Below are 21,245 nucleotides of genomic sequence, written 5' to 3'. Positions count from 1 at the left end.
CATAGACTGCTCTATTCTAGTGGTCATCTTGTTTTAAGAAAAGAGCATTGCTTGTTTCCAAATTCAAAAGTACAATCTGCTCATTACAGGCAGAACTGAGACCCTAGTTCCAGGTACAGCTCAGGCAAAGGTAGGTCATTTACTTACATGCATATTTTCTCTTACAGCATAGGTGGAGAAGTAGTGAGAGGAAATGAAGGAAGCTACGTGGGGAAACATTTCCGCATGGGATTTATGACAATGCCTGCTCCTCAGGACAGACTGCCACATCCTTGCTCCAGCGGCTTTACCGTGAGATCCCAGTCTCTTCATTCTGTTGGAGGAACCGATGATGAAAGTAGCAGCTCTCGTAAGCAGCCACCTCCAAAACCTAAGAGAGACCCCAACACCAAACTGAGCACCTCATCTGAAACAGTCAACACTGGAACAACAAGTAAAAGTGGGAAACTACCGGACAGGACTGAAGGTAAATGCTATAGTTCTCTGGAAAAAAGGTTTTTGGTGACCCAGTTTTGAGATTATCCAGTTGTTCATCTTGCATTTAAGAATTACCTCTGTTTCCTCATCTGTATAACAGTGCCAGCATAGATATCCTAGATCACTGTTCTCCAAACTTTGGACCAGTAGGTAATTGCCAACCTTTGACATTTCTCACAGAACCATGCCACTTACATGGCTTGGTTATACACTGGGGATTTTTTTTTTTATTTTATTCAAAATGAAGGGAAAAAGAGATTGCTATCAGATGGCATGTAGGACAGTGTTATTTGCATGCCAGCCAAGGACTGCTCCCTAGAACTGTGCAGACCACAGCTTTGGAGAGGGTCCTCCTCAATAAAGAAATAAAGGATAGAAAATATTAGAAAGAATACTGCATGGCCCTGAAACTCTACAGCAAGGAAATATCATCCATGGGTAAAAATTGTAGCCAATATGATATAATGTGTTGTTCCAAGCTTTTGTTTGCGTATGAGTCTACATATTTTTCTTCCTGTTCCTCCCAGGTAGATTTAAGCCAATGCAGCATTCAGAAGAAAATAAACAAATGTGTTGAATAAGGATATCGCTTCCTTACTCTGAACTATTTTACTAATGATGAGCTAACGCTATAGGGATCTTCTCCTTCCTTTCTTCCATGCTGGAAATGCATTTTGTGCAGCAGCAGGACCAGCTGTACTCCCTGCTAGGAGGGATCAGGATGACTCTGCTTCGCAGTGTGAACTGTAAGAGGGAACCCTTAGGGACAAATGGGTTTAATCAGTGCTGGTCTTTCCCACTGCTGTGTTACATATCACTTTTGACATTCCATGCAGTGTGTTGTGCTCTTAGTGTGTATCCCTTTTGTGGCCAGAAATACTTGTTAGTTACATTCATGCTACAACCCCTTTTCAGCAAACCTGATTTTGAAAAGGCATCAGTGATATAATGAAGATGCAAAGGAATGTCTGATTTAACTGGTACCAAGTATGTCTATGATTGCAAGATTGAACACAGATACTGAACAAACCTCTAGATTTATTTATGGTGTTGATGGTAGTTATTTTGCATATGACATTTACTATTACTTCCAAAACTTGTCCTCTATAGTGGCCATTACATCAACTCCACTGAACAGACTAACATGACAAACCCAAGCATTAAGTAGCTGCCTTTAATAAAAGCTGTTTATCACAATTTTACTGGACAAAAGCCTACATAGAAACCATTCAAATTTGTGCCACACATAGATTTAAAATCTCATATCAGAAAGTCTTTCAAGTCTTTCATTTAATACAAGAAGAAAGTGCATGGCTCAAACTTCTTAGTCTGATATGCTCTGAGGTTAAAGGCAGGAGCTCTTAAGTAACTCAAAAGTTCTTTTAAAAAGGCTATCCTTTAATATATTTTTATAATTCTTTAATATATGTTAGCACTCTTCTGGGGCCTGCACAACTAGAAATACCAAGGCTGAATGAAGTTTGTTTTGCAGTCAGGGCAGTGAGATAAGCCCTAATGTTTTCTACCTTGTTCAATGAATATTCCTGCAGATATGCATTGAATCACAGAGTATATTGTACTCTTTGGTATAGCTGACCTTGGCATTCTCTCTAGGATGATGAGGAAGGAGGTCTGTTTTACATCTGACCCCAGCCCTTTTCCTCATGTATTGAGAAGCCAGAGACTTTGACAGCCTTGAAGCAGTAATAATTGAAAAACATCTAAGTATTTTACCAGTCTCACGGAAGTTGTGGCAGACTCCTTAAGCAGTCTGTGTCTTCATGAAACTAAATCTTATTCAGCATTATTGCTTTGGAAGGTTCTGAAAATTTTACTTCCTTTCCCTCATTTCCTGCTGCCTCTGATACATGACACCAGGGACATAATATGTAGTCATGTCCCTCTGACAGACTGCAAAGTTTGAAATTGATTGACACTTCTGTTTCCAAGGTCAAGTACCACTTTGTCTCTTCCCACTCTGTGCAGGTTGAGCTTGATCTTCCCCATCACATGATGGTCATGAGTGACACACATGCTGTTGCGGTAGTGCTCACTTTGGATAATCTGTATGACAACGGTACAACTACACCATAGTGCTAAGTATTGCAGAGCACCTCAGATTCATTATTGTCATCAAGAGCTGAATATTCATAGCAAGATCTCTGGAAAGAACTGGTGAATGGGTAATACTCCATCACTAGCATGAAAGGTGATACCTAAATGTTACCTTTTAGTGTGACTAAATGCCTTAATGGAATATTGAGAATCTCTGTGATACTTGATACATGACCTGTATTATATTCATTCTGCTCATTTACATGTAGTGCAGCAATGGGCACATTTAGACTATCATGAAGAAGTTCCTGGAGATTTTGGATTGACAAAACCCTTTAACCATGCCTTGGTTTTCTTATGTCAGAATATCTTCCTTGTTTGTATGTGGCTGGTTTTATATGTGTCAGACTTATAGGGGTTTCACCAAAGAGTTTGATATGTAGAAAGTAAGATCAGATTGTAGGGTTTTTTTGAAGTGAGCAGTCAAAATTTAAAGTCTGAGATATACTCGAGTGGTTCAGTATTGTGTTTGGATGATCAGGCTGGATTTCTGAAATGCTTTGCTGTCTCCTAAAAACTGTGGCCCTATGTTGATGAGGACATCTAAAGATGAGCAGAACCAGATGAAAGTTCATTGTCTGCTCTATTGATTTAGTATAAATAATAAACCAGCTTTGTCCTGAAATATGAAATTATTACTGTTGCTCTACATTTAATTCCCTGCAAATATAGTATCTGAAATTGTGCCTAGCACAAAGAAACCTGTGAAGCTCTGAGTCTGCCAGTCTGGTTTTTATGTGCAAGGGGTTACATTTTTCCATATCTAGTAGTTCTCATTCTAGTAGCAGTCTTTGAATTCAAGAAAGTATGAACCTGTATTTCCAATTTCAGGTGAGACAGTCCATAGGATACAACATTCACATTCTTCTAGGGAGGTCTTTGAGGACACACGCGTTTAACTTTCAGTCGCTGTTGTCCATATTGTACCAAAATATTTGTATATGCATGTGTCTCATACATTTTTATGTACTTGTGGTATTTGCAGGCTGAATGGCTACAGCTTTTTTCCAGGAACTATGGAAAACAATGATGGAAAACCCTATTGTTTCTCCATCAGCTATTGTGGAATCTCTACAAAGGAGCTGTCACAAAATTGTTCCCAGCTCATTTCTTTTGTGGTGATGCAGAATAATTCAGATTGTAATGTCTATTGTCTGACCCTGTGGCTACTTCAAAAAGGTATTTGCTACATTTCCTAGGCAACCAGGGACAGTCTCTCCACTCATTTTTGTTAAACATGTTTACTTTTTGCCTTTTGATAATGGTGTAGTTTAGACAAACAAAAGCAGTTACCAATGGTAACTTCTGTTCTTTTTCTGATCATGGTAAAGTCTAAATTTTGAATCCACCCCATCATAATAACTAGCATAACATTAGATTATGTTTTGAATGCCAGTTTGACTTTCCTGCAGACGTAAGTGGCAGAAGAAATTTGATCACAAACTTGAAAGACCTTTTCCTCCTAAAGCACAAATAGCATCAGTAACAGCCACACCAGCTCTGTACACTTTTTCTGTAAGTTCTCTTGTTTCCAAATTTGTGAAAGTATGAGAATCTTTTAAGTTGCAATGACATATATTAACCCTGTCTCATAGTGCAGCAGTGTGATAACACTTTGCTTTCTGAGGTTCATCCCAGTCTACCTTGACTCTGCCTGAAAGAGCACTATTCACCCTGAAGGCCGCATCCTCCTTAACTTGGCTTTAATTCTGTTGCTGCGTTTCCACACTTTCGTGTCCCTTCTTGGGCTTCAGGATTCCTTTTTCACTCTTCTGGCTACCTCTCATGTGCACCCACTGGACGCCTTCCACCCAATGCACTTCTCCTCCATGACAGGTTTCTACAAAGTTATTTTTAAAAATGTGGGTTGCGTTTTTGTGGGGTTTTTAAACTCTGATAGGAACAGCAAACAAATGTAGCTGTGCCCTGTACATCTCACATTGGAAGTGAGAAGTGAACTGAAAAGGGTAATTTTAAATAATATTTCAGCATGGAAGGCATATCTAATCTTGATCCTGAGAGGCTCTTTATTGAGAAAATGCAGGAGTTTAATTAATTGATGTGCTTTTGCTGCCCAATCTTACAAAAAAAAAATATTAATAAAACAGTATAAATGGTGAACATAACCAGCCTCAAGCAGTGTTTTTAGATATGATCCCTACCTGTCCACAAGAAGGTTTACAGATCTGCTGCAGTGCAAACAGAAATGAAGAGGTATAAGTGAATTGCATTTTGAAAGTTAACTCTTTGTTAACATTCTTTTTAGTAATATGAATGGCTGTTATATAAATATGTGCACATAAAATATGTAATATAATTTATGTACATATTATATGCACATTTATGTATCATGAAAATGCAAGTTGTGTGTGCTTGCATGTGCATACAAACTTGTGCACACAAAAGCAAATTAAAGCTCAGAGTAGCATTTTCAAAATGCTGTTCACAGTTGTAATTCTGCTGCTGCCAGAGGCCTTGGGAAGTTTAGGTCTGATACATGAAAATGCTTGCAGGGATCCCCACCTCTCGAACCCACTCCATTTGTTTAGTGTTTTCCTTCTGGGTGTTATGTGCTGCTTTCTAAGCCCATGCAGTGGAAGCCTCTGTGTTCCTCAGAGATCTTCAAAGGTGGGCAAGTTGTAAGGACAATTTTACTCTCGAGAAAAGCAATTACAGTAACTGTAACTGAGGTTGCCTTCCAGCTGGTCTCTCTCATAAATCTAGTTTTCTGTCAGCTAGACTGGTGACTCTGCATTGTAAACTTGAACTTTTGCTACTGTCATTAACGGAACTTGGATTAAAGGGATTTAGCACTTTTGCTGTTTTTGCATGGTGCTGGTTTCCTTTCATGTCCTACCTTGGCCAATAATGTATACAACCTGGACTTTCAAATAGTGTCATCTGCAGTAACCATGTCATGTCCTTCCTTCTAGCCAGATCTTAGTCCTGTATCTTTTTATCTGTGCCCACTAAAGGAAGAAATATCACTAATGAGCCCTATTCAGACCTAATGAGTCTAAAGGGACTGACAGATGAGCTCTGGTGGGTAAAGCTATGGGCAGGTTAAGGTGCTGCTAATTCTGGGCTATCTCCTTGGCCTGCTGCCAGATGTGACAACCCAGTGCTGATGTAGCAGAATGCAGTATTTTAGGGCCGTGTCTTTGAGACGGGTGCTGCTGGGCAGGAGCTGTGGCAGGGAATGGGGCGGGCAGGGAGGTGAGCAGCATCCAGTGGTGAGGTCTGCTGGAGCCCTGTGCAATGGGCACCAGATTCATGCAGGTGGCTCTTGCCATGCACTCCCCCTTCACGAGGGTCTGTTGTCACTGTGCCCCGTGATGCTGCTGCAGTGCCAGGGTGTGGGTCTGGGGACAGGGGCAGGACAGGCTGTGTGCTGGGGCAGGATGGGGTGTGCTGCCTCCAGAGCTCTAGCTCGCAGGGTGTCCTCCAGGCATGGCCTCCTCAGCCACTGCTCAGCTGGAGTCCCCGTGTGTCCTTGTGCCCGAGAGGTGTGAGTGCTTATGTGTTGTACACTGTATGATTTTTAGATCATTTTCTTCTTTACTACAGTCTGCTCTGTATTTTAAGCACAGCATTTTGACTCACAAAAAACTGCAGCTGTTGTTCACATTAGCTACATAGGTATAATGCAAGCTAGTATTCAGCCATGAGTAAAATACTGTCTGTTTTCCTTCATGCACCTTAGTCCAATTCTTGATCTCAGTACCGCATTACCCAATATTTTTTTGTATGCTGTAATTAATCTCTTGCAGGCTTGAGAGGGCTTAACTTGAAACTGTATGTTGCGAGAAAGCAGCTGGCAGTGATGGAGGGAAAAGTCAAAGCCAACATCAGAAAACACATGCCCTGTTGGCAGTAGGGTGAGGTGGAGTTGGCTCTGAACTACTACACATGACTCCGGAGAACTACCCTGTGTGGCATGGGGGTAGGTACGGTGCCTTCAGCAGCACTGGAGCAATGCAGTGTCCCCTAGAAGCGCAGCACTTCTTGCCCTTGGTTCAGCCCCTCATCTCAGCAGCCTCTTTGCTGCCGTGGTGGTTGTAAGTCTGGAGGGCAGCACTGGCCTGGCTTTGCTGTGGGACTCTGCCCCGCAGTGCCTCTGCTCTGTGGTGGCTCCTTTGGCTGCTGAAGCAGCTTGTTCCCTCTGACCTGCGCTATAGCAGGAATGATGACATAGCAAAGATTTTGATCTGTTCTCTAGCATTTAGTAGCTTAGACATTTTCAAAGGCTTTGCTTTTTTTGGGGGGGGCTAGCATGGGAGAGTAGTTTTTCAGTGGTTTGAAGTTTGATTTTCTTTGCTTTTTCTGAAATTTCAGTTTGTCTCTCTCTGCAGAAGGGTCAGTTTTCAGATTGCAGCTCCCAGTGCTGGGTTGTGTTCCTCTATGTGCCACCTCCTCCAGCCCTTCTTCTTTCCAGGTCTGTTTTCTAGCCCTTCAGATGAGGGAGGGCAAGGGAGAAGGAAAGAATGAAAGCAGCAGTTCTTATAGCTGCTGTGATAGCTTTCTGCACAGAGCAATCAACACAATGTGATTTTTTTGGAGGGATTTATAAACAAGTTTTGAAGCCACAGAGGGAGTATGTTCTTACCCTCGAGGCACATATGCATACTCATTAACGTTAATGGAAGCTGCAAGCATTGAACAGAAAATAGACCATGCAGTGGTAAAAGACATGAAGATCTAGTTACCCATTTGGGAATTGCATTGTGCCCAAGACTTGGCAGTTGGTACTTTAGCAGTGTTGTGCTAGTCTATCCTGTGTACTTAGTGTCTCTTTTTTTTTTCCACTTTAATTTAACAAAGTTGCCTTATATATTCCTCATCTCTCTTTTCACATTAGGATGTTGCTCATTTGCTGAGAGACACAGCACCTGTGTGAAAAGGCACAAAATTAAATGTGCAGCCCCCCTGCAGTTCAGCTATCTCTCTGCTCTCAAGGGTGAGGGAAGCTGTGATGTTCTTGATAATGGAAAAGCCTTAATAATGCGAGTTCGGGGAGTGTTGTACTGATTTACCAGACTGCAAATGCAGCCAGTTCGGGAGGTGGCTGCCTGCCCTCAGCTGAGGCTAGTACACCCTGCTAAACACTTGTGATTCCTTTTGAGTGCATGGGCTTTTCTGCAGCATTTACCCCAGTGCTCCAGGGTTCAGGAGAGTCTATAAGCCTGATTACACAAACTGCACTTGTGAATTCACACCATTCTGCCCCAGAATTAGCAAACCATCTAGGATCTCAAAGCAGTGTTGGGTATAATGGAGACATGCTGAGTAGGAAACGTTCTCCAGGCTGCTGCCACCCTGAGGTCTGCTGAATGCATAGGGTCACTGTAGTCCTTGGACACACCAACAAGACAAGGAAATGTGAGCCACTTATTCATGCAGTCAGCTGGGATCTAGGAGAGAGTATTAACACAGCTTTCATATCATATGACAGTCACTAGGCCACTTTTAGAGCAAACCCAGCCCTGGAAGTACTTCAGCTGTACTTTTGAGGTGTCTGAATCAATAATATTTACCAGAAAGACCACACTGAAGAGAGAGCCTCTGAAGAAAGCTGTCATGTGGGTGTTCTTGTCCACTGCATCGTTAGTTTGCAACCTCGACAGACAGCCCCTAGGTAACTGGAAGGTTATAGTGTCAATAAATCCATAAATTATCATCAGGTCACTGTGTGTCAGTGCTGAAATATTGCAAAAAAAAAAAGCCCAAAACATAAGTCATCATATTTGTGACTGTATTTCATTTTTTATTTTGTTTATGCCTCAGGGAACCATATTACTGGGCCTTCTCAGCATTTCCACCTGTGAGCTGAAATACTATGAAACACTAGATTCTTGCATTATTTTGCATCACTGAATGGCTCTGAAATCAGGGCCAGGAGAGGAGGGGAGGAGAAATCCAGGTAATTCCCTTGCCTCATTTTGACAGCCCTTCAAAATTTGTTAAGTAAAATGAAATGCACGAGAAAGTACAAAAATAACCATTCTGGAGTACTTGTACTAAACTTCGGTTTTCTATACTGTCTTTGGCATTGTCTGTTAAAGACATTGTGGACAAATGGTAAGGGCTTCAGAGACCAGACTGAAATCCTGAAGTCTCTGTTTACACTCAGAGCTGGTCTGTGATAATAACAGGTCTGACAAAACTCATTTGGGATGAAAAGAAAAAACACAAAGCAGCTGCACTTTTTATACCACTGCAAATACACTGGATTTCCACCTCTTCGTCTTACTTTATTTTTAACTGGTGCCCTAATTCTGTTCTCACTTAAACAACCAAGTGAGACAAGTCCTTATAGAGGGAAACATGACTGAGCTCTCAAAGCATAATCTGCCAAGAGGCTGGTACTGGGCAGGGGGTGGGGGGGGGGGCAGGCACCCACATTGGCTTTCCTGAGAACACACAGTGCTTAGCAGAGTCACATCCCAAGACATTTAAGTCTGACTCCAGGTGAAATCCTGTCATGGCTATCCTCTGGTAATTTCTTTTTAATGACTGTTTGAATATAGTAGTCTTGGTTGGTGCACTGGTTTGCTGCTTTCATCTCTTCCACGTGGCTTAATCCTGGATGACATCAAGCAACATATGCCTGACATGCTACAACTGGTTTTGGCACTTCAAGCTTTTCAGTTCGTACATGTGCAAACAGTGCTGTGTTGGGCTAACGTGCACAACAGTGACAGCTCAACAGAGCACAGATTCCTTTTTGCCATGCCATCAACTTGTCTGGAGGTCACAATGTACCAGCCTGGGCTTTTCATAGATGCATGATGGGAAAAAAAAAAAGCAAACACAATTTTTTTGTGCTAATTTTAGTGACCATAACTTTGAACTCCTGATATGTCAAAACAGCAGCACATTTCTCAAAGCCCAGTGCAATTTGCAGCTGGCTGTTGGGTCAGAGTGCAGGGGGGCTTAGATGTGCAAAATAAAAAGCTGGAGCATGGGGTACTTGACATCATCAAGAGGCATAGCTTAATATCCATTTCCAGTGTAGTGGTGTAATGCTTGCCATGGTTTTCATTATTTCTCCAAGATAATCCTGAATAATACTCTGCCTTCAAATTCACAACCAGCCTGTGTGTAACGATTGAATCATTCTAGCTCTTCTTATGCTTAGCAGTAAAGCAAAACGAATGCTACAAATACAGGACACTTTGAGCATCAACATGCCTGGAAAACCTCAGCTCTGTGTTGGGAGCAGTGTCACCTTTGGGTGGCTGGCCCTAACAGTGTTTTGTGCAATGAAGGAGATTCCTGGCATTTTTCCCTCTATGCATGACTGCCAAGGGAGCTGTCTCCCATTTCCTCTTGGTAGAATACCAAAGGATGGCTTGGCTATAAATCTTGCTTTAAGATTAGTGTGATACTACAAGTCTCCTCAATTTGGAAAGTTTTAATGGGGTTAGATTTTTACTTGTGACAGTGGAAGTCTATTGATACTTGGAATTTGGTGAATAAGATGGTAAGTAACCCTTTGATTAAAAAGTTGGGGGGGAGAGCCAACATAAATGTGCATCAAGTACAAACTTGAAACTATAATGCTAGTGTGGATTCAAAAACTTGATATTATGTCTAGCCTGTTCGAGTTTTTGCAAACAAAAGCATAGAAACTCAAGAAACTTATTTTTTATTTTCTGTTAAGATGAGATAATTTTTAGTGTTGTAGATAAATATCTGCAGTGACTAATTGTTGTAAGCTCCCAGTCCTGCAAATACATGCTTGCGTGTGAGTAAGTGTTATGCCAAATGGAGACTTCTGTAAATAATACAAACCATCTCCCAGTGGTGTAAGTGGAGGAATGGGGCTCTTCACAGCTCTGCCACTGGCTCAGATGACCTTGAGCATTTCACGTTTCTCTCAGTGTCCCAGATTCCTCCTTTGTAAAATAGAGATAGTAACGAGGGCTTTGTTTTGTGAGGTGGTTTGCAATGAGCTTATGATCAGAGTATTTCTGCTCACAGCCAAAACTTGGGCTAATGGGATGTGTGTGAGTGCTTTTGTGAACAGTACTGTAGAAAGGGCCTTTTGAGTAGAGAAGAGAGTATGTGAAAAAGACTGTCCTTGCTTCATGTGAAATTCCACACGTCTGGCAGGGTTTCACTTGTGAACTCAGGGCAAGGCATTGTGGAAATGAGAACTTCAAGCAGGTTCTCAGCATAGGAACTGCTCAAGTTCCCTTTCCCAGCCTCCTGTTGGTATCACTGATGCTGCATGAATAAGGATGGCAAAATCTGGGCTGCAATTTTGGTCCAGCTCAGTGAAATGCTGAATGCCATCAGTTTACAGCACAGGAGATGGTAAGTAACAACCCCTCTTGGAGCTTAGGCTGTTCTGTGCTGTCCTATGCCAGAGACTATGCTTCAGTGGTATTCATTAATTCCTGCCAAGAGCTTTGCTTCTGAGCAACAACAAAATGTAAAGGCTGTAAACGCTGGGTTGTGACAATAGCTTCTGGTTTCCTGTGGTTCTGGAACTGCTGAAAGCATGAGTGTGTTCCTTTGCCCTAGTGACAGCAGGAGTAGATGCTAGTTCAGTCTTCATAGGGACCTTCAACAGCTGCAAGATCGGATAAAAAGGAACATATCTTGCAATGAACATTTGCTTGGCAAAGGAAAGGTTATGTTATCTGAGAAAGCTGACTGGGATAACAGTTTCATTGGACACCAGCTTTTCATTGGCAAAGCCAGTGTTGGCTTGTCCCTACACCCGGGCCATTGCATTCTGCCCTTAGTTGAACCATTAGGGCTGGCTCAGGGGCTGTGCCGTAAGGTTGGATGTGTCCAAATTATAAATAAATGAGGAATGAGAAGGGGAAAACAGAATGGAAGGAGAAAAGTGGGAAGAGGAGGGGAGTGCTGTGTGTGTGCTCACTGCAAACACAGTGTGGGAGAGACAAGGGGAAATAACAACACAGTTTATTCATGTAAAGAGCTTTTGGGAGCAAATTATGATTTTTCGGTCTCTCTGTCCAGTCATACTCTGATAATTGATGCCTGCTTCTTCTCTTAGATATTGACTAAGATCTTTCAGCCTGTGATGCTGCTCTTGCTTTAATTGCCTTACATTTACCTCAGCTTTCCAAACATTTATGCTAGAGAACTCCAATTCTCCTCATTGTTCCACCTCTGTCTTCTGCTGATTGTCTTTTTTTCATTTTTTTGCAAGAAAATAATCAAGGCTCTTTCTTGTTTCTGCTAGTTCTGCCTGTGAGTTTAACTGAACAGGTTCTGCAGTCGTGGGTGAGATAGGAACAGCTTCTGGCAGCAATTCCCCTGTTCCTTTTTGTGCTCCGTCCTTGTCTTTTAATTCTCTATCTTGTTTCTCAGGTGGCATTTGAAACAGGAGAGGGCTCTCCCGAAGCTTGTCTGGAACTGCATACAACACTGTCAAAATGGTACTGTACACTGCAGCCATACCAGGTGAATTAGGGTGATGAGGCCTGGCTGCACGACCTGTATAGATCAACACTGTTACAGACTTGACTAGTTTCACTAGACCCTTCTGCAAATCAGTGCAGGATGGAACAATAGATGCCACGCACACAGAGAAGCTCCAAGTGGGAGGCAGCTGATAATGTATGGCTTATGTGTGATTTTGTCAACACTGTATTTAGAGTTGAGGAGGAGAGAGGAGTCAACTCTATGGAGATGAAGGTAAAATGAATAGCTGTGAGGCTCTTTTCCCAAAGCCAATTACACTGAGCATTTCAGTAATGCTCAGCCTCTGACCGCAGAGGTGTTACATCTCCAGGCACTGCTGTCTGCCCGTGAGCTGCTCTGGCAATGCTCTGTCCACTTCAGCTACCATCACATTCACACAAAAGATGCTCAGTGACAACCTGCAGGAACTGCTTCTGCAGGGTCACGTTGTGTCCTTGTGGCAGAGGCAAGAGTGCCCCGTTAGATGAACTCCTGTTCAGTGGTGCTCGTGTGCTTTCTCCATGCTTCTGCTCCTGTGACTCACTTGACCCCTGCCATCAACCTTGTGCTGTGTTTTGAAACTCCTCCATGGCAGAAGCACCTGCTGGACCTGTCACTCAGCAGCAGCAAGAGGCTGTTTATACAGTGGCCTCGAGGAAAAGAATTGTACAAAGCCCACAAAACTTCTGGACTTTGTTAGTGAAATTTGTTGGTCCCTTGTCGCTGGTGGGAGACACTGAGGAAGCGCAGCAGCATTCGCGGGGCTGCTGTGCCTGTGCAATAGTCAAACACAATTCTTTATGTGTTGGAGTCCCTAAGAGGTCAGTATTCTGCACAATATCACCTCGGTAGGTCTGCCAGCTTAATTTAATGGGCTTCAATTTTTTTAGAAGCTCGGCAAACAGATTGCTACTTATGTAAGCAAATAATGGATCTGACCTACTTATTGTATCTGTAAGTAGAAGATAGGCATTACTGTGGATCTAAAAAACGAAGAGTCTCAAATCTCCAGGCAAATTATTCAAGTATTTTCATATAGGCACCGCTAGTGTTCTGGACAGGATATTTGTGAACCGAAACAACAATTATATCAAGTGAGCAAATACAGACTGTTTTTCTAGATAAATGAAGTAGGTGAGCTGAACTTGTTGTTTCACTAAGCATTTGCTCTTTCTCTAGTTTGATTTCCTCCTCTGTTGTTTTCTCTGTAAATCATTTCAGAGTCCACTCTTTGGGTTCAGGTACTGGATTTAGAAATCACACAGAGCCAGGAACTCCTGCAGAGATCTGTTTCATTCAGTGTCTCTATGAGTACTGGGTCAGAAGCCTCTCTACTGTACCTTCTCCAAGAAGTTCTTGAGAGTCCAGCAAGTGATTTCACACATCACCTCCCTCAGCTACAATAGTAATCAAATAGATTATTATAGCAGTGTTGTTCCTGTGAAGCCAGAAGTCTCATTCAGACTGGAGTATGCCTTTGCTTACATGAGCATTGCCAAATGATACCACAGAGGCCTTCAGTGCTCTTTGGGCAGCAGATAATATATGAATAAGTAGCTCAGCCTTCAAAGGCTTCCTGGTATCTTACTGTGGTGTCTGCTACATACCAAACTCATGTGATGTAGGTGTCTAAGGCACGTGTTGGTGGGACTTAGCTCTTAACATATACCCAGAACATCCCTTTCCGAGCAAGAAGAGAGATATTTTCTTTCTGCAGGTCAACAGAAATGCTGCTGCACTTTAAGCTGTCATGGAGCACAGCCTGTAGAAACTCAGTCAGAAAAAATGCAGAGCCTCACCAACTTCTGTGTGAATTTGGGGAAGGCGAGATGAGTAGCTACAGAGAGGGAGAGGGGCAGCCAGCGCAGGATGATGGTTAGATGAGAACTGGGCTCTAATAGCTGCACCACAACCAAGATGCTGTGTGTGGGGTGGCGGGGGCTGATGTCGCCCATCGTTCTCAGCGTGAAATGCAGTCAGTTTGTGGGTAGCTGTAAGAATAGAGCAATAACAGTTAATTTACAGCAAAACAGTGAAAGCTGTTCAAGTTTCATCTCCAAGGTGACAGTCAAGATACCATAAATGTTGCTTTAAAACTCAAGGGCTTTACTCATATTGCTGATCTGTGGCTATTTTTCCATACCCTGTTGTGACCACATTTAACTTGTCAGTGCTCTGACTCTGAATGGGTTCTTGCAGTAGAGCACTGGAGCCATCAACAAGCACATACACTTCGTAAATTAATTTCTCTGCAAGCATGGTTCAGTAGTTCTATTTACACACTCTTCATGTAATTCATCTAATGATGCTTGTGATTGATAAATTCCCGTGCCAATTGCCTTTCTATATCTAGAATTCCTTCAGATTCTATACAATTACAGAAATTTTTAGTGTTATAGGTGCACTGGCTGCAGAATCTGTTTTGCGTACAGACTGCAGGTTGTCTGAAACAGAACAAACCAGCACTTCAGCAGCAATGTTGGCTTTGCGTGTGGGCAGTGTGAGGTTCCCACTTCCCCGGCAATCCTCCCACCTCTCCCTCCTCGGAACCTGCTTCCACTGGAGCTGCGGTAACTTACACCCATGGAGAGCTGTGGCTCCTGGCCCCTTCTCTCAGGGCATATTAGTTCAAGGATATTTTTCTAAACGGATATTCAGAAACCATTGCAACCTAAAAGAGTTACTGTGAGATTTTTTTTTTTGGTTTGCATTCCATTCATCAGTTTCCTTGTAAAAGGAGGATGATTCAAACTGACTTTTCTTTCTTATCCAAAATCTCAGATTTTATGCCTTTCCAGGGCTGTGCTGACTGACAATAACTTCTAGCTTCAGTGAATAGTACAGAAAGGCTTGATTGCAAATAATTTGTAATTATTTCTCACACATTCTCTTTTTTTCTTTGACTGTTCAGTGTTATCTGGGAAAATCAGGGACATCACTTATTCATTCTTTAAAAGAACTAGGATGTGAAGTTCAAAATATATGAAAGCATGAGGCTAAGTATTCAGGAGGAGACTTAGTCACTTTGTAATTATCTGAAAGCTTTTGGAGACATTTTCACTGGGGGAAAAGGGTAATAAGCAAAGCCCAGTGTGTCAGATAGGTGCACAAAGAGGTGGAGAGCTCTGGAGGAAAAAGCCTGGAAGTCAGCCTGCTCTGGAGTGTGGCAGTTCAGGAAGGGATACTGATACATCGAAGCTTTTGAAATGTCCTGCCATCTCTGGATCTGTGGTCATCTTACCAGTGCAGAGCAGAGGCCCTGCAGCCCCTGCCAGGCTGGCCAGAGGCTTTGGCGCAGGGCAGTCAATGCAGCAGGCTGGATTTTGTGAATCCCCCTGGCATGTGCAGCTTGTAAGGAGCTGTGGCATTGGGGCTGAGAATTCAGTTGTGTGACCCAGATACTCAGCCCTAAGCCCAGTCTGGCAGCAGCATGTCTTCAGCCATGGTGCCCATCACCTGCAGTGGTTGTATTGTTGGATTAGTGCAGGACTGACTTTAACTGCAGGGCCCAGTTCTGCTCTCTGTTATACTGGTGTTTCATTCTGGAATATCACTATGAGAGCCACAAGATTTCTACCACTTTGAATTGGAGCAGAAATCAAACCTTTTAAAAGCTGAAATAAGTTGTGGCCAAAATAAAGGGACCTGAATACTTTTGAAGAAGTCTTCTTAATTAGAGCCTTGAGACATCAGTATTATTTTACAACTCTGTCTTTTAGTCCTTTCATTTTCAGTGTAGTTTTGTCCTCTTTAAATGCCAAAATAATTTCCAGTAAGAGCTAAAATATTCAGGAGGGGGAAAAATACGTACTGCATGAAATCATTGTGTTGAAACCATCTCTTTCTTGGAAAGCTTTTCCTTACTAGCCTCTTCTAGAAACAGAAAAGGTTACCTGCAGTTAAAGTACTTGTGTCCATAAGGACAATGCTATTTTGAAAGCCTTTTTTTTTTTTTTGTGACTGAGATATGTTCCCTGATGCTACTTCAACCCAGCGATAACATTCCTATAGCCATTTGCTAAGATGCATCTTTGTGTGGCTGTCCACAGTATAGGAACATTTGCATTCAAGAATGTTGTGGAGAAGAAAAGATACATGTTCAACACTGCATGTCTCTAACAAATACATTTAAATTTGCTTTTGTTTTCTACTGTTGCTTTCCAATGATGGGAACCACTGTGCAAGGATTGATATAAACAAATAAATTAAAATAAATCCTTGCCGAAGACACCTTAGAGCCTGAGTTGGCAAAAGATAGATAGTGAAAAGTGGCCTAAGGGGGTGGAATGACAGGCAAGGCCCTGTGTCTTGTGAGAAAGAGATGAATTAAACTCAGGTCTCCTGAGTGCTAATCTTTTGCACAGTTCAGAGGACTGTGCCTTTTTAAATTCAGTTTCACTAAGAATATTCAAACTTAATCTACAGGGATAATGAAATCCAACCCAATATAAGCACTGGTGCACAAATGCACTTAAGATCATGTACAGCTTTGAACAAGCAGTTCATTTCGTTAAAGCCAGTGGGTTTACTCATAGTCTTGAACTCACACACACACATATATAGGTTTTGTGCTACCCTAGAGCTGGATTTTCTCTGTTGAATTATGTGATGTAAATCCAAATCTGTGTATCTTTAATTCAGCATCCAGGAAATTCAGGGTTTAATTAAAGAAATTCTATGTCCTTTTACTCCCAGAGGCTCTTTTTGATAGAGGTACCCCTCAAAATACAACAAGATTAATTTATTCTGCATTTAAAGTAACATTTTAAAGAATTTTAAAAATGTTTAGGCTTCAGATAATTCCTTCATTTAAAAAGAAATTGAATGCTATAGCCATTTGTAGAAATTGAAAGGGAGGAAGTTTCCCGTTACATGTATTTTTCTTCTGTTTGTTATGGTGAACAGCATAACGAATCAGCTTGGTTTCAACTGCAAAAGCTGGTAAACACCCAAAGGACAATAGAAATGACAAAATTCATTTTAGTTTTTAGATGTTTTCACTCATTCCTTATACAGTGAGCAAATAATACAAAACAATGTGATAACACATTTTCATATTTCAGTTTCTCCTTCAAGAGTAAAAAAATACTTCAGAAGGATAAGATGACAAGAAGCATTCTGTATTTCCAAAATTAACTATGAAAGGCAGATTATCTGGGCATGTCTGAAAGCTATGCATAACCTTTGCACTACAAATATCTCATTTCAAAAATGTCATATTCTGCTTATTCAGTAGGGCTTCCGTAAGGCTATTTTAAGCACTGTGCTTCTGCTTCTAGATGAGAAATGAAGTTATTACAGCCTGCATGTTTTGTTTCACTTGCAGTTTATTAGAGCTAGATAATTCCTAGATGTAGGATACTATTAAACCGGAAGGGTTCCTGCCCAGCAATGTATACTCGGCAAAGTTCGGTTTTGTTTGCAAGGATCATCGTGCCTCCAGTTTAACAACTGTGATAGTTTGGGCAGTCCTGATGCAAAAAAAAGGAGCCATTAGCATCACACCTCGAGCTCCCACAGCCAGAGCAGCTCCGGTGAGGGCACAGAACCACGGAGCAGTTGCTGAGGTACCTGCCTCTGGATGCACAAACTCCTCACTGGCCTGGTGATCTCTTGCATTTGAGTGTCTCTGAAGCAGGACACACAAGAGCTTTGTGGTGCCATTTGGTGTGACTGGTTAAGGGAACGTGCAGCTGGCAGGGGGAGAAACAGTCCTCACTTTCGTTTCTTCCATTTAGCTTTGGATCAGGCCCTGTGTGCGCTGAAGTACGAGTGGCAGTCTCAAGGCAAGTTACTGGCGACAGTTGCACCAAGGATGTAGTAATCCGTGTTGAAAAGCATTTAATTACTCCATGTTTAGAGCAGACAACAGGGCAGTATGTGTATCCCCAATATATCAGCATGGTTTGCTTTTCATAGGAGTTTATGTTCCCAGCAGGCACCAAATGCTTTTTCTGCCTGATAAATGTCAAGTACTTAAAGTAATCTTGCCTGTTCCTCTCTAGAGATTGCCAAATAATCTCCTTTCATTGGCTATGGGATCTTGCCAGGCCTTTTTCATTCATGCACATTTATGCCTGCCAAATGTTGGTAACACAGGAACCGTACAGCTACTCCCTGCTTCTTTCATTAGCTTTGCACAGCTCTGTTTGGTTGCAGAATTTCTGGTTTTGTTTTGGTTTGTTTTCTGTTGTGGGGTTGGTTGGTTGGTGGGTTTTTTTATGTTATTCTGGGCCGAAAGGGTATAAACTTTCTAAAGTTTTAAAAATATTCAAAGTGTTTAGTTTTAAATTTTAGTTTGAAAAGTCCAATTTGTCAAGGAGGGAAAAAGATCCCAGTAACATACCAGAACCTGGAAACAGATGCTTTTACAAAATAAACTGTGGCAGATGAAAACTTGCTTTTAGTAGAAAATGGAAAGTAAATCTTCCACCTTGTCACGTTTTACTGTGTGTACTATACAGCAACACTGGGTCATTTGACCTTTTTGTTGATAATGTCACCAAGATATTTTAGGCTAACGCTACATATCATGCAATGGCAGATGAGAATGCTGTATGTGTCACTGCAGTACTTAATTTCAACCCATGCAAAAACACAAGACTAGATGGCAGAATGTCAATCATTTTTCCATGACATTTCTTATTTCCTTTTCTGTAATGTAATAACTTGTGAGTGTTGTATATGCAAACGTCAACACCTAAGGACAGGCCTAGACCATGTGGCAGAACCTTATCAGTTGGATAAAAACTGTGGAAACGGAAGAAGGGAAGAGGTAAAATATGCTATTTCTAGCAATTTGTTTGAGAACACAGTACTCATAACCACTTTTAGCTATTTTTAGGTAAAGGTATCAGTTAACACTAACTTTGAATGTGCTTCAGCACAAGAGCATCTTTTGATTACTTTGTCCATCATTAACATCTCCCCAGACAAAGAAATGGAAGAACGGGGTTACGGCTGTGAGGCAGAGCACGTTCTCAGGGTGACACCCGCGGCACAGGAGACACAGAAGACAGGAGAGGGAATGAGGCTGTGAGGAAGGCACAGGAGCAGGAAACATTTGTATCTCTGGTATAAATTATGGCTGGTAGCATGATGCACAAGGAACTGAAGACTGCAAGAAGCCTCTGTGTAGAAAATACACAATTTTCAAAGGCAGCAAAGTCTGTAATCCTTTAGCCAGTCTAAAGTAGAGTTCGAGCCCTGGGCAAGATTTTCAGAAATGATCAGGCAGTTTGTGCCAGTCTCATTGACTGTCTCTTCGTTTTAATGACACCAATCTGAACAAGATTGCTTTTGCCAGCGTTGTAAATCAGATTAACAGAGGTGTGGGGAGAGGATTGAGATCAGATTTATGTCAGTAGAATGTATATGAATGTAATAATACAAATAACAGACTAAACAGAAGAAAAATGATCATTTAACTGGAAGCATGGCAAGAAAAATCTGCTAGTATTGTCAAATACATCAAGAGTAATATTTTCTGCAAAGCCCAAGCGATTCTGGTAGCCTACATCTCATTCCCAAAGTCTATCCTAATACATTCAAGAAAATTAATTTGGGTTAATTAAAAAGACAAATGTGCATTAGGATATATCCACAAAGTGAAAGTCTATCAAGCTACTAAATACCATAATCTGTGGTAGGTTTTGCATGTCCCTAGCCTGCTGCAAAGTGGAACACATTAATTGGAATTATCATGAAAGCGTAATATAGTTTTTTTATGTTTTTTCTTTTTTGTTTTAATTCTGGCAAGGTTTATTTTTCTTTTTGCTTTGTCTACCTTAGTTATATGTTAAGCTTAAATAAATGCTGTGATTCTGTAAAATGCTGTCTATGAAGACCGGTGTCTTTGTATATGTGCACATGCATACATTTATAGCTCCTTATTCCTAAACAAAACCAGAATTTTGTTTACCATCTGCCTTTATCGCTGTGCTTTGTAATAGTTGGAGAGGTTATTTAGCAGATGAAAGCAGAAGTGTGACAAGGAGATACCACCAGTGCGAATCCTCCTCTGACCCTGAGCAGATCCCATCAGTAAGATGCTGTAGCACCAACATCCTCGCAGGCTGGCAGGACACTGTCTCTCCACTGGCAGAACAGTGCCTCACTGCTGGCTTTAGTAATGCAACTGAGGCTGGTTCTGACAGAGGGATTTCAACTCCGTGAGCACCGCCTGCTTGGTTTCATATTAGAAATTTGCTGGCTGTTCTGTGATGGGTCAGCAGAAGGTGTCTGGAAATTTCTCAGAGCACCGAGTTTACAGTGGCAGATCTGTTGCCATGAGTAGCAAACAGCAAAGGTTGGTAAGACAGGACAACTGCTATTCTAAACTGGCCTGCAGGTTAGGATTTTTTTTTTTAATTGGGAAATGTACAGTGAAGTATCAAGGCTTTTAATGCAGAAGCTATTTACCCTATAGGAATCTAATTTAGTTTTAATATATGTGGTAAATTTTGCTTCTGAATTAGTTAAGTCCACTTAGGATAAAAACTGACTTATCCAAACATTGAATGAGGCATTTTATTAACCCTAACATTTAATGAGATATTTTATTAACTATTTATGCAAAGTGAACAAAATGCAATTTCCACTTTTTTTTATTTATTGTTTAATTCATAAGGAAAAGTTTTTAATAAACCTTTGATCTCTTATTTCAAATGAATTTCACCATAATGTTTTGATGTGTAATTTCAAAGATTAAATGGTCTACCATTTCTAGAAGTAACATGTTTGGGAAGGATCTGAATCTGTGAGGTACTTTATTCCCGCTTGATTTCACTGAAGTCTCATTAACTCATAGGGTAGAGTACAGATAAATGATTAGGATTATCCCAACAGCAAATTTTACAGTATTGGTATGTGTTTTCTTTCTCAATGCTGAGAAGAGTGTTGTGCTTTATGCAAGAAGTTACTATAAATAAAAAGGTCTTGATTCATCACTGTGTTGCTGCAGAGTTACATCCCTGTCATTCCAGTATGAATGTCCAGGATCTTAACTGTTTTCTTGCAGCCATAAGGAATTCATTTGGATACTTAGTTTTATGTCTTTGACAACTCTCTGGGTCTTCAAAATCCCATAACATATAAAAATGGAAATTCCCCTGTCCAAAGAGTTTGGGAGAGAACAGATGTCTTGGAGGAAGGGGACTGCTCACTGGTTAATAGTGGAATGTCAGAGCATTCCGGGGGAAGATTAGGAGTGT

At 41.4% G+C, this 21,245-nt stretch overlaps 1 protein-coding gene across 1 annotated transcript in view; it reads left to right on the top strand.

Moving 5' to 3' along the window:
- The window catches only part of NYAP2 (neuronal tyrosine-phosphorylated phosphoinositide-3-kinase adaptor 2), a gene marked incomplete at its 3' end in the record, with an annotated part of 127,261 nt that overhangs the window by 53,373 nt on the left and 52,643 nt on the right, over positions 1-21,245 (top strand). Inside the window, exon 2 of the mRNA XM_082055677.1 lies at positions 168-466. Within this exon, the coding sequence (XP_081911803.1) occupies positions 168-466 (299 nt within the window). The remainder of the gene's footprint in view (positions 1-167; positions 467-21,245) is intronic.

This window comes from Streptopelia decaocto (genome assembly GCF_964273445.1).
Source record: "Streptopelia decaocto genome assembly, chromosome: 6".
In the NCBI taxonomy this organism is placed as follows: Eukaryota; Metazoa; Chordata; class Aves; order Columbiformes; family Columbidae; genus Streptopelia; species Streptopelia decaocto.
This window is presented reverse-complemented; position numbering and strand designations above follow the sequence as displayed.